Consider the following 14,131-nt stretch of genomic DNA (forward strand, 5'->3'; position numbering starts at 1 on the left):
TTCATTTATGGGTCCTTGTCTTTTTTTTTTTTTTTTTTTTTCTGGTTATAAATTATTCCATCCACCGACTGATGCGGGGACCATCTTGCAAGAAGATGCCTTTTCCATCCACCGGTATTAAATTGTTGAAGAAAAAAAAAATACGGCCAATGAGAATCACATAATAAAATCAAGATAATAATTAAATTAAAAATTAAAATGAACGACGGATATCATTAGTAAGTTTCCTTTCTTTTTCACAACAAATTAATTATGAAGTTTCCTATTCACTCCACTTGCATCATTGCTTGAGCAGTAATTACTATATAAAGAGCCCTTCACTTCTTCTTCTCTCACTATCTCATCAACACTCTAAAATATTATTAGTCCGAAACCATGTCTACATATTTACGCTTTTCCTTCTCTGATCTCTTAGTGTTGTTCTTTCTTTTACTCACGGCCTCTTTATCTTCTCCGCAACCACTTTGTCATCAAGATGAGAGCTTAGCTCTTATGCAATTCAAGGATAGTTTTATCATACACAATGATACTTTTTCATCTTGCTATCCCAAGACTGCATCATGGAGTGTAGAAGCAGAGCATGGTAGATCAGATTGCTGCTCATCATGGGATGGGGTTGAGTGCGACCCCCATACAGCTCATGTTATTGGCCTTGACCTTAGTTACAACTGTCTCTATGGTTCTATCAACTCCAACAGCAGCCTCTTCCGCCTTTCTCATCTTCGGAGACTTAATCTTGCTCATAATGACTTCAATTACTCTAAAATCCCATCTACCATTGGCAATCTTTCAAGGCTAACATATCTTAATCTCAACTGTTCTCATGTTTCAGGAGAAGTCCCCTACGAAATTTCATACCTCTCCAAGTTGTCATCTCTGGATCTTTCTTGCAACAATCATGATTTACATATTGGAAGTCTAACAAGGTTAGTCCAAAACCTAACCCACCTCAAAGAGATTCTTCTTAGTGAAGTCAACATATCGTCCATAGTACCTGAGAGCTTGGCAAATTTGTCATCTTTGAGGACTCTAAAGCTATTTGATTGTGGATTGTACGGGGAGTTCCCAATTCGAATTTTTCAGCTACCACAACTACAGAACCTTAGCATATCAAACAATGAAGATCTCACTGGTCAGTTGCCCGAATTTCATTCCAGCACTATCCTTCAAGCTTTATCGCTTTATAACACAAATTTCTCTGCTAAACTACCAGCTTCAATCGAAAACCTTAATTCCTTAGAAATCTTAAATATTGCTCATTGCAATTTCTTTGGATCGATCCCAAACTCCCTCTGGAACCTCACCCAACTCACTTATCTAGACCTCTCAAGCAACTCATTCGACGATTTGTCATGCCTCACCAAAGCCAGTTCTAATCACACTTTTCCACGTTTACAATCTTTACATTTGTCTTCTCTCAACTTAACAAAGTTGCCGAATTTCCTACAAAACCAGAACAAACTTGTGCGACTAGATCTCTCAAAAAACAATATTCAAGGTATAATACCCAAATGGATGTTTAATGCAAGTAAAGAAAACCTTCAAGATTTAGATCTTTCTAACAACTTTCTCATAGGTTTTGAAAATTCTCAAGATGTCCTTCGCTTGCCAAGTCTAAAAACACTAACCCTTGACAATAACAGGCTACAAGGAACATTCTCAATTCCTCTAGACATTGCACCATCTATTCAATTTTTATATCTTTCTAACAACTTTCTTACTGGCTTTGAAAATTCTCGAGATGTTCTTCCCTTGCCTAATCTACAAATGTTGGACCTCCAAAATAACAGGCTGCAAGGATCCCTCCTGATTCCACCACCATCTATCAATAATTATCTAGTCAGGAATAATTCATTTACAGGAGAGGTCTCACCATTGTTTTGCAATCTAAGTTCACTTTCTGTGCTTGATTTGTCATTTAACAATTTGAGCGGCCTGTTGCATCCATGTTTTTGCAACTTAAGCCAGACTTTGCAAGCACTCGTACTACAAAGCAATAACATCAGTGGAACCATCCCCGATGCATGGGCAAAAGGGTGTAGCTTAAGGTTGATCGACTTGAGTCACAACCAATTCCAAGGTCTGCTCCCAAGATCATTGGCCAATTGTAAGGAGTTAGGGCATCTTGATGTTGGTTACAATAAGATCCATGATACCTTTCCCTTATGGTTAGAAACTCTAACTAAGCTGAAGGTTTTCATTCTTCGGTCTAATGGATTTTACGGTGCAATCAGAAATATCCAAATCAATTGCACATTCTCCAACTTGCATATCATCGATCTCTCTGACAACAATTTTTTTGGAGATTTGCCCGGAGAATGCTTCCAACGGTGGAATGCCATGAAATTGTTTGGTGCAAACGAGTCGCAATACATGGACTACGACATCCGTTTCTCATTTACACTACCACTAACACTAACGAGAGGTATAAAGTTGGAGTATGAGAGGATCCAACATGAACTCAAAGTCATTGATTTATCATGCAATAGATTTGAAGGAGAAATTCCAGAAGTAGTGGGAAATCTAAAAGGACTACACATTCTCAATTTCTCCAACAATGCTATCTCCGGTCATATCCCATCATCGTTGGCAAACTTGACAAATCTAGAAATATTGGATCTTTCTCAAAATAAGTTTTTTGGAGAAATACCCCCACAGCTCGCCCAACTCACCTTCCTAGCGTTTTTTGAAGTGTTCAACAATTGTCTCACAGGTCCCATACCACATGGAAATCAATTTGAGACATTTCCGAACAGTTCATTTGATGGTAACCCAGGATTGTGTGGAAGGCCATTGTCAAAAGCATGTGGAGATTCACTACATATACATGATCCAACGTCAACGTTTGAAGAAAATCAAGATTCAGTGTCTTCATTTGAATTTGGGTGGAAAGTAGTAGTGATCGGGTACGGGTGTGGATTTGTAATAGGAATTTTTATTGGACAATGGGTGATCGCAAGGAAGCAAGATTGGTTTGTAAATGTCTTTAGAATTAAGAAGTAGCAACAAACTCGAGAATGAATAAGTTATATATTTAATATCTATGTGTGTGTGTGCGCGTGCACGCGCTCTCATGTGTGTGTGCTGGCTTCTAGGATTGTAATTGTATCTGTCCATCGGATGGGCATAGTGGCCAAATAGAATAACTTGATGTTAATTGTTATAAGAATCATCGAAATACAGTTCTAGATGTGTATGTGTGTGTGTGTGAGAGAGAGAGACCTTAATTCATTTATAAAATTAATTTCATAATTGATGTTTTTATCATTTCATGAAAACTAGATGGTGATAATTTTAAAAAGTGAAAACCTGTTTTCAAGCATGCTTTTTTGCACATCCAATATATCATCAAAGAATGTCTCATAATGATGAAAAAGTATTGGTATTTAAGCTTTTTTTTCTTTTTTTTAACTATAATAAGTCCCACAACAAATAATATATTCACATGGTCTATCCCTTTGTAGCACTGAAGCTGAAGATACTACTCATATGTTCCTTAATTGTATTTATTCTAGAGTTCTTTGGAGGCACTCAAAATGGCCGCTTGACAGATCCTCCTTTGCAAGGCAACCCTTTAATACTTGGATAAAAAATATTCTCAATCCTTCAGAGTTCCTAAAAATTCCAGAGGAAGACATTCATCCTTTTCAAATTTTTGCTACAATCGCAATGGATCATCTTTGGTTACTAAGAAACAAAAAAGTCCACAATCTAATTTTCAACCCCTTTCTCCCGTTGATTTTGTTGACTTTGTTAAAAATTCTCTTCATCATCATTTAGCAGCTTGGACAAAAATTGATGCTCAAAAGTCAAAGAAGGTTGAAGATCACCCATCTGGTTTTTTTCTCATTAAATTTGAGGTGGCAGTTAGAGACCAAGGCAACAGTATTACTCTTTGTGTTGGAATGATTCTGGTGAAACCATTTTTGCACTCACAAACCACATTACCAATGTAAATCCAAATCTTGGCGAAGCAAGGGAAGTGTTGATGGCAGTATCAGAAGCAAAAAGATTGGGGATGAAAAAAATTATTCCGGAAGGCGACTCAAGCACCACAATAACAGCCATTACTAATTCCACAGATGAAGATGACTGGATCACAAGCCCTATCATTAAGGATATAAAGCATCACCTCCTCTCTTTCGAAGCTTGGAAAGCTAGGAAAGCTAGGAAAATTCATCAGTCTGAAAACCGATGCGCCCTTGACTTGGCGCAATGGGCAGCGGCAACGTAAGCCTTTGGCAATATTCCCCTAATCCAAATTTCCCTTTCCTTATTGTCTTTTCATGGTGGGATAGACCCTCCCCTTTTATCTATATAATTATGATACTGAGTTCTAAACTCTTGATGATGTATTCTGGTTTCTTGGTTTAATAGAACTAGTAGTAACTTGGTCAAAAAAAAAAAAAAAAGAAAGAAAGAAAGTAGCAAATGTCATATTTAAAGTGTATTACAAGATAAGAGCCATAAACAAGGTCATGCATGCTACATCATGTTCTTTCCACACGTTTCAGCACTGGCTGCTAAATGGGCGGCAAGCATCCTCCCACATGTCACATCCACGACTGGGTGGTGTGGCGTTTTAACCCCTCACCCTACCTCTATCCGTCGAATGAGCAAGCAAGATGACTACGCCACCTTTCGGCCACAACTAAAAATCATTTTAACAATTTTCTCCCCCACCTTTTTTTTTTTATTATTTTTTTTTTATTGTTTCACACTTCCATGCACATGCAAACTAACAAAGATGCTGTACGCAAAACTTTAAATGAAGTATAGAGCAAACCCAACGGCACAAAGTTTAAAGAACCTAAATATGGTCATTTAACAATAAATGGTTTTATAAATGAAGAATTGATTGAAATTCTTTACGATATTGATTGAAATTCATAAGTACAGACCCCCAAAAGAAAAAGAAAACGAAAATTAGAAACTTTACAATAAATAAGGAATAAAAACAAACTCTCTAATCGAAATCATCGACAGTATGCCAATCATTTGACCCCTCACCTTCTGAATCTTTATCTCGAGAATTTGATTTGCCTGCCTTTTGCTGGCCACCACCAACCAGAGACTCGGGACTTCCCTTCAGTTGAACCCAGTCATTGCATCCACCGGGTGAAGAAACCTTGGTTTCCTCAGCTGAGTTAAGGCCTGATAGTCTATTAGAGAGATCATTATCATCTTCCTCCAGATCACTGAATGAAATGTCCTCCTCTTGTACAAGCTTTTTCTGAGCACAAACCGAAGTGCCTGTATCAATATGTTCTGCTTCCAACCACTTTTCTTTTCAGTATTCTGTTCAGCATTCATTTCTACTACTGTACTTATGATCTCAGTTGAAACCTTCTCCTCGGATGGCATATTCTTACCTTGTGGGCTCACTGACCAGCTTGCTGCCATCTTGACATCAAGAGTCTCTGTCTTTTCATTCTCCTTCTGTGCATTCTTTTGTAGCTTCTGCAAAAGTACATCTCTCACCTCTACAATCTACAAAGAAGAAACGTACTTTTTTTGTTTGTGCACAAAGAAGAAATGCATTTTAAGAAAGATGCATTCATTTAAAAACATAAAAACTATCAAAACCGAAAGTTGCATTCCCAAAAAAGTAAGTGGGAAATGAATACTTTATTTTTATTTTATTTTTACTTCGTAGTTGAAAAGTAAATAAACATTCTTCAATAGCTTTCAAAAATCTTTTAAGTGGATTACACTACCATCACTTTACATGGGATGCCCAGAGACCAGTGTTTCTAGAAAATACAAAAGTAAAACATTTTGAAAGTGAATTTTTTCTTTAATTACATGCAACTGCAAACTTTGTTTTTATTTAAAAAAAGGTTAAAATGGAAGCCAAATATTGGGTAATAGTAGCTTTAAAAGTGATAACTTTAAAAATTGACTCTTTCAGTATTATCTCCTTCAGAATAATGCAGAATGAAAAGTGTAAAGGCCAATTCAAAGGAAACAGGAGAGAACTAAAACAGATAAACAGGAAAAGGTGGCTATGGAGCCTTTTGATGTCTAAATAAGACAAAAACATCGCAGATCTCTACTAAAATGTACAGAGTTTACTAGAATCTCAAAGATGTAATTGTCGAGCATGATGGGACATCAACAATCCCTGTAGTAACATAGCTGCATCATTTCATTGAAAATTAGCCTACTCTGGTTTCCGATGTTCGGTTGGGCATACCAAGGAATTCCACATTTTACACTTTGGGATTAGTGATTTCCACAATTTTGTTATAGTATGCTATATATTTTACAATAGTTCGAAGACAAGCAACGAAGGCGACCCCCCAAGGGAAAGCAAAGGGGGTTTAGACTTTAAGGCAGGGTGAGAGAGTATAAAAGGAAATGAATGTAATAGCACTGCGTTGATTGATAGTGGTTCATAACAGGTCATGCACATCATGGGCCCATTTTTTTCAGTGGTATGACAGGATCACAACAGGCACTGCTCCCTAAAACAGTATTAGCATCATTTGTACCTAAAGCTAATACATGCATAAGACATATTCACAATCATATAGAAGATGCATATAACCCAACCCAACAGAAGATGCTAGTCATACTTGAGAACCTAAACCGTATCATTTTCTCTTTGGAAGAACAACTAATTTTTTGCTGGCATATTTGGTTTAGCATGGTGCAGGAAAATAAATTAAGAAAACGTAATAGTAAAAAGCAGAAATAACTGCACCGAATTGGCATTTCCAGACCAAGAGCGGGAAGTGCTAGATGCTAGTCAATCTACCTATCGTTTGCCCATATTAAATTAATGCATACGAACACAATTGAAAATAAACAACAAACAATATAAGAGAAGAAAAATCTTGCCTTAGATGTTGACAGAAGCTCCAAATCATGTTCACTCAATCTTGGCTGCAATAATATGAAATACTATCCAAAATTGTTGTTCAGTTATACGTGTTTGAAGCTTAGCTCTAAGAGATGCCAAATTCTGGGCCAACCATTCAACGGTAGAAGCATGTTCTCTCTGAGCATTAGACATGTTGAAATCTGCAACAAAACAATTTGGAAAAACCCATTGGTCATGATAGACTTCCTCCAATGACCCAATAATGCATTTTTCACCAGCAGACAGCAAGCTTTCAATTGTTAGACCTTGCTGCATCAATAGGGCTTTCTACGCTCGAATGGGCACTAGTTGTATATGTGAGGGTACTAGTATTATATGTGATAGGGGATTTTAGATCGAATCCCTTACTTGATGCAGAGCAAACTTTTGATGTCGTGCTTGCAAATTCCCAAGTTAATGTCACAAAGGAATTCATGTTGACGTTGACGGTCCTCTCAATTCTATTGGGAGCTCCTCCGTCGACGGGCAGTCTCATATTCCATCACCTTGTGGAGCAGCGTTGCTGCCTTTACCATTTTGGACTGGCCATGAGACAAACATTTTCGATTTTGTCAATAAGGCTAACCTATTGTTAGAGACCTCACTACAGTAATGTAAAATAGAGCTATGGAAATGGAGTAGAAGACGATGGAAGAGATTCACTATATTAGTATTGATAATCTGGGTTGGTTCGAGGTAAACCCAATCTTCCAATTTCTGTAAGACAGTTCATAAAAGATTCCGAATGCCCTTCGTTCTCCCCCCGCCGAGACTGGAAAAACATTTTTTTTTGTGAGCTCTACTAAATTTTTGAAAATTCTTCTTCACGGTTTCAAGTGACAATCTTTTGAAATCTGGCCTTTGGCTAAGACACTATTTTTAGAAATTAAATTATAACTTCATCATCATGCAAGTCTCATTTCCATTTTAAACCATCAAAGCATCTTGGCCTCTAACTTCTTCTTCTACTCGAATATGCGTAATTAACCTCAATATAACATTTGATATAGCAATAAAAAAATTAATTTTATAATATAAAACTAATATAAAATAAAATTTTAATCTTAAATATGAATATTTGTTTGATCATATATTATTAATATAAACTACATATATATATATATAATATCAAGGATAACATTGAGAACAAGAATATACCTTTTTTTTTATTTGGCCAAAAATGAGGGCGGCATCTCCGGCACTTCATTAAGAAAGTCCTCACTTATAACGGAGGAAAAATTTATATACAAGAAAATCAAAACTACACTGTAAATAAAAACAAACCCAACAAAGCTAAATCAAACCTAACAAGCTTACAAAAACTAGACCAGCCTTATCCAACAGAAGTATACCTTTCAATTTACAAGGCAAAGAAACAAAATTAACTATTGTGACCTTCCTCTCCCCGACTGTGACGCCCCGACTCTCACGTACAGAAACGAGGGAACCGTGACGTCGAGATAATGACAACACGGGTCACGCATCCCAATGATAAATACTCAAGTGTGTGCAACATGCAAGAAGTGCACAATAAAAGTCGCAGCGGTTAATTAAAAGTTAGCCAACTGAATACCAGAAATTTAAATACAGATATCCAAAATAAATTGCCTTTAAAAATTATATAGTTATTCAATATAAATATAATACAAACCAAATACATAGCCAAAAAGCGGGAGACAAATCCCAATACACGAGCAAGTGATCCCAAATCACTTTTCCGATAGAGCCGAATCCTCAGGCTCTTCATCTTTATCTGTATCAAAATGTGCGATACCATAAAACGGTACCGTAAGGTATCAAATACCGTGAGATTATGAATATCAGCAAATAATCAATCAAGCAACCCGAAAGATAAAAAAATCCATTAATGCAGCCAACAAACATGAGTACATGACGAAACACAAATGTGACCCAAAACCTCATTTTCTCCGAAAATGATTATTTTCCAACACACGCCAAAAATCTCATTCGACAAAAAACACGCCATGAATAATATCTGTCATTTTCCCAGAAAATGTTCTCGTAACCATTAAATCATAAACCGACAACATAATCATTTATTAGACACTGTAGGCGGGAATTACAGGCAGGACTCTACCACCATCCCTACTTACCACCATCCCTACTGCATGCAACGTAGGCAGGAATCACAGGCGGAACTATACCACCATCCCTGCTTACCACTATCCCTACAGTTTCATTTCACACAAGAGATACTTATCAGAGCAATGTAGGCGAGAATCATAGGTGGGGACTCTACCACCATCCATATCGCATGCACCGTAGGCAGGAATCATAGGTGGGACTACACCACCATCCCTGCTTACCACCATCCCTACCGCGTGCCCCGTAGGCGGGAATCGCAGGCGGGACAATACCATCATCCCTACTTACCACCATCCCTACAGTTCCTTTCCGCACAAGAGATACTTATCAGAGCACTGTAGGCGGGAATCACATGTGAGACTCTACCACTATCCCTGCTTACCACCATCCTTATCGCATGCACCGTAGGCGAGAATCACAGGCGGGACTATACCACCATCCCTACTTATCACCATCCCTACAATTTTGTTTCACACAAGAGATACTTATTAGAGCACTGTAGGCAGGAATCAAAGGTGGGACTCTACCACCATCCCTACCTCGTGCACTATAGGCGAGAATCACAGGCGGGACTATACCACCATCCCTGCTTACCACCATCCCTACAGTTCCTTTTCACTCAAAAGATACTTATCAGAGCACTGTAGGCGGGAATCATAGGCGAGACTCTACCACCATCCCTGCTTGCCACCATCTCTGCCGCATGCACTGTAGGCAGGAATCACAAATAGGACTAAACCACCATCCCTGTTTACCACCATCTCTACCGCGTGTATCGTAGGCAGGAATCACAAGCGGGACTATACCACCATCCCTGCTTACCACCATCTCTATAGTTCATTTTCACACAAGAGATATGTATCAGAGCATTGTAGGCAGGAATCACAATCGGGACTCTACCACCATCCCTGCTTACCACCATCCTTGTTTACCACCATCTCTACCGCATGCACCGTAGGCAAGAATCACAGGCAGGACTATACCACCATCCCTACCACGTGCACCATAGGCGGGAATCACAGGCGAGACTATATCACCATCCCTACAATCTCTTTTCCTTTCTCTCAAACAGTTAATCCAATCATTTCAAATATACTCAAAATCATTTCTCACATGAAGATCCAGTATTTCAAGTATACACGTGAACATGTATGCAATTATGCGAAAATCCAGCTTTCAGTTTGTTGAGCATGCGTGTAAATGCATTGTATATGACACAACACAAATATTCAACAACCAGCAAATCACAATATAGTCTAATCACACAAACAACTTCATCCTCCAATCCAACCGACCCCTTTACTCCTCAGACTCAATCTAGCACAACCAACCAATTCACTATAAAAATGAGTTAGTACAAAAATACATTTAAATCTCAAAAGTTATTTGGAAAAATACTTACAGTGCTATGTTATAATTTTCGAAGGATCACGGAAGTGTTAGAAGTGGCAGCACAACAACGTAACAGTGCAAAATGCACTATGGTCATGGGTTTCAAAATGTTAGATTTTGAACGGAGATAAACGAAGACTTGAGATTACTAGGGAATGGCTTAGAGATGTTAGTGAAGCTAATGGTGGTGGTGGTTGGGCGCGGGTGGCGGTTCGAGGCCAAAACACTCAAATCGGAAATGGGAGTGGATGGGTCTCACCGGTGGCAAATCGGGGCTAAGGATGGGTGGGTTAGGTAGTTAGGGAGTCGCCGGTGAAGTGGTGAAGAGGTGGTGGCCAAAGGCAGTGCGATAGCGGCACGCAAGCTCAATGGGTGACGCGGCTTGAAGCCGTGCGTGGGGGCTCACGACAGCGCGAGAGGAGCTGAAAATTGGGAGGTGGAGTCACCGGCCGATGGGGAGATGAATGGGAGGGGCGGTGACGGAAGTGGGTGGCGCACGACGGCGTTGTGGAGGACGGCGCACGACGGCGTTGTGGAGGACGACGCACGGATGGGGGGAGAGAAAGAGAAGTCAAGCACGGGAGAGAGAGAGAGAGAGAGAGAGAAAATGAAGGAAAAAGAAAAAGTGATGGAAAGAAATGAAGTTCAATCCTCACATCTTGGGTTACAAAAATGATCAAACGAAAATAATTTCAAAACAACGAGTTAAATAAAATAATTTAAACATAGTGACTAAATAAAAATAAAATAATTAAATCTAACAATAAACTAATTTAAAATAAAGAGCAATTTAAATAATGAACAATAATTAATAACAAGAAAACACATTAAATTAACAATTAAAAATCTTAAAATAATATAACGTAAATCATCTAAAATTTAAAACAAGAAAGCCCATAATCTTAATAAATGCAATAATTTTCTTAGTCAAAATACATGCAAATACGGAGTATCACATCATCCTCCCTTAATATAAAATTTTGTCCTTGAAATTTGTAAGGTCAAACATTAACGCTAAGGCAGTTACAAGATACACCCCAGAACACACTTGAGACAAACATACCATCACTATCGCCCAAACAACTATGGGTACAGTTCTCTCAAGTCTACTCTCAAAGGCGATTCTATCATACTCACATTAGTCTCCCAATGGTACCTCAAGTCTAGTACTCCTAGGGCGGCTATGTAATCCAAAATCTCCATTTCCACAAAAACATTAATACAACATTCAGCAAAATCCAATGATTATTATTTTCGTAACACAAACTACGCTAACCTCAATCGACTCCTATGTTAAAACTTACAAATCTTCATTGTATTCTACAAGTTGGTAACCTATTAGCCACTTCCAAAGTTATCCATCAGTAAGCATAATTTGCACCACCAAATCATTAATCTCTAATTACAACTATGATCTCAAATTTCAAATCACCACTAATTCCTTAAGATCAACACAAGGCTTGAATCCATAATTATATCACAAAATAACACTATTGAGTACAAGGTAGCCCAACACCTACTAACCAGAAAACTCTTACCACAATTGGTAGAAAATTCTTTATCTCCAAACATCATGAATTATTACACACTTTCGTCAATATCACTAAGAATTCATTCCTGAATCTGCACCAACTATTATTCTTAAATTTGATATGGATCAAATCCCAAAACCTGCCACTGAAATCTCGAACTAATAACAATCATTATCCAAACTGGATCAATCCTTCATTCCCCAATGAAATAATCCCCTTGAAAAAAAATGTCTATATGAATAACTCAACTCTGATCAACCCTATTTTAATGGTCACAGACTAACCAATCTCCAAAATAAATCAAGCTAGCACAAAGCCTGCAGAACTAAAAATTCAAATCTTATTATAAATCAATACTTCAAATCTATCTACAATTCTAAAACCTTAAATTATATAAGAATCATTTTTCAGAATCTGTGAGATCGATGAACTTATATCCAATAATAAAATAATCGACTCTGGAAGCTTTCAAAATCTAAAACATTAAATGATAACAAATCATTTCCTAAAGTTGGCAAAACCTTAAACCTTTGGTGAAATTCTCGCAAATCTATCCTTAAAGTTTGTTGAACTTATAACCTCTTATTCTAAAACCTTATGTCATATCTCCTCTAAAACCTCAATTATCCTACTCTCCAAAGAAATCACCTAGATCATTCCTTTCAAATCTCGATATTATAAAAGCAAACCAAGCCAATAAAAGTTCAAGCCTACTACACTAAATATTTATACCTAACAATGGCATTCTCGGTCGTACCATTTTCCTGCCATAGCATGTCCCTAACCCCACTTTTAACTCAAAACAAATTAAAATATAATTATAGTAAAATAAATTAAAATACAACAATATAACATAAAATAAAATAGAATAAAACCAACAAAATAAAATATCATATGAATAAATGAATAAAACAAATGAAGTAATACACAATAAAATAATTAAAACAAATAAAATAACCTACCATAAAATAAAATAACTAAATAAAATAAAATAACATACAATAAAATAAATAAACAAACAAAGTAACGTACAACAAAATAAATAAAACAATTAAAATAACATACTTCCAACAAAATAATTTCTAATCACAACTTTAAAAGTTTTTGGTACTGCACCTATAGGACATGAAGTTTTACCCAGAGTCGAACTGCTTTGATACCACCAGTGATGCCCCGACTCCCACATACGGAAATGCGAAAATCGTGACGTCGGGATGATGACAACACGGGCCACGCATCCCAACGATAAGTGATCAAGTGTGTGCAACATGCAAGAAGTGTACAACAAAAGTCGCAGCAGTTAATTAAAAGTTAGCCAACTAAGTACCAAAAATTTAAATACAGATATCCAAAATAAATTGCATCTAAAAAGTTATACAGTTATCTAATATAAATATAATACAAACCAAATACATAGCCAAAAAGTGGGAGACAAATCCCAATACACGAGAAAGTGATCCCAAATCACTTCTCTAGCGAAGCCGAATCCTTTGGCTCTTCGTCCTCATCTGCATCAAAATCTACGATACCATAAAACGGTATTGCAGAGTATCGAATATCAGCAAGTAATCAACCATGCAACCCAAGAGATAAAAAAATGCATTAATGTAGCCAACAAACATGAGTACATGACGAAACACAAATGTGACCCAAAACCTCATTTTTCCCAAAAATGATTATTTTTCAACGCATGCCAAAAATCTCACTTGACCAAAAACACGCCATGAATAATATCCATCATTTTCCCAGAAAATGTTCTCGTAATCATTAAATCATAAATCGACAACATAATCATTTATCGGACACTGTAGACGAGAATCACAGGCGGGACTCTACCACCATACCTGCTTAACCATCCCTACCGCATGCACTGTAGATGGGAATCACAAGCGGGACTATACCACCATCCCTACTTATCACCATCTCTACAGCGTGCATCGTAGGCGGGAATTGTAGGTGGGACTATACCACCATCCCTGCTTACCACCATCCCTACAGTTCATTTTTACACAAGAGATACTTATCAGAGCACTGTAGGAGGGAATCACAGGCGGGACTCTACCATCATCCCTGCTTACCACCATCCGTACCGCGTGCATCGTAGGCAGGAATCACAGGCGGGACTATACCACCATCCCTACAATCTCTTTTTCTTTCTCTCAAACCAGTCAATCCAATCATTTCAAACATACTCAAAATTATTTCTCACATGAAAATTGTAACACCCGGACCCAAA

At 37.5% G+C, this 14,131-nt stretch overlaps 1 protein-coding gene across 1 annotated transcript; it reads left to right on the forward strand.

Moving 5' to 3' along the window:
* The first annotated feature begins 322 nt into the window (after positions 1 to 322).
* LOC121253115 (receptor-like protein 43) lies at positions 323 to 3,044 on the forward strand. Its single transcript, XM_041153035.1, has 2 exons — positions 323 to 926; positions 1,791 to 3,044. Exons 1-2 carry the CDS (start codon positions 376 to 378, stop codon positions 3,001 to 3,003), a joined length of 1,764 nt encoding a protein of 587 aa, XP_041008969.1. The 5' UTR covers positions 323 to 375; the 3' UTR covers positions 3,004 to 3,044.
* The last annotated feature ends 11,087 nt before the right edge of the window (positions 3,045 to 14,131 follow it).

Source organism: Juglans microcarpa x Juglans regia, chromosome 2S (assembly GCF_004785595.1).
Source record: "Juglans microcarpa x Juglans regia isolate MS1-56 chromosome 2S, Jm3101_v1.0, whole genome shotgun sequence".
NCBI classification, from domain to species: Eukaryota; Viridiplantae; Streptophyta; class Magnoliopsida; order Fagales; family Juglandaceae; genus Juglans; species Juglans microcarpa x Juglans regia.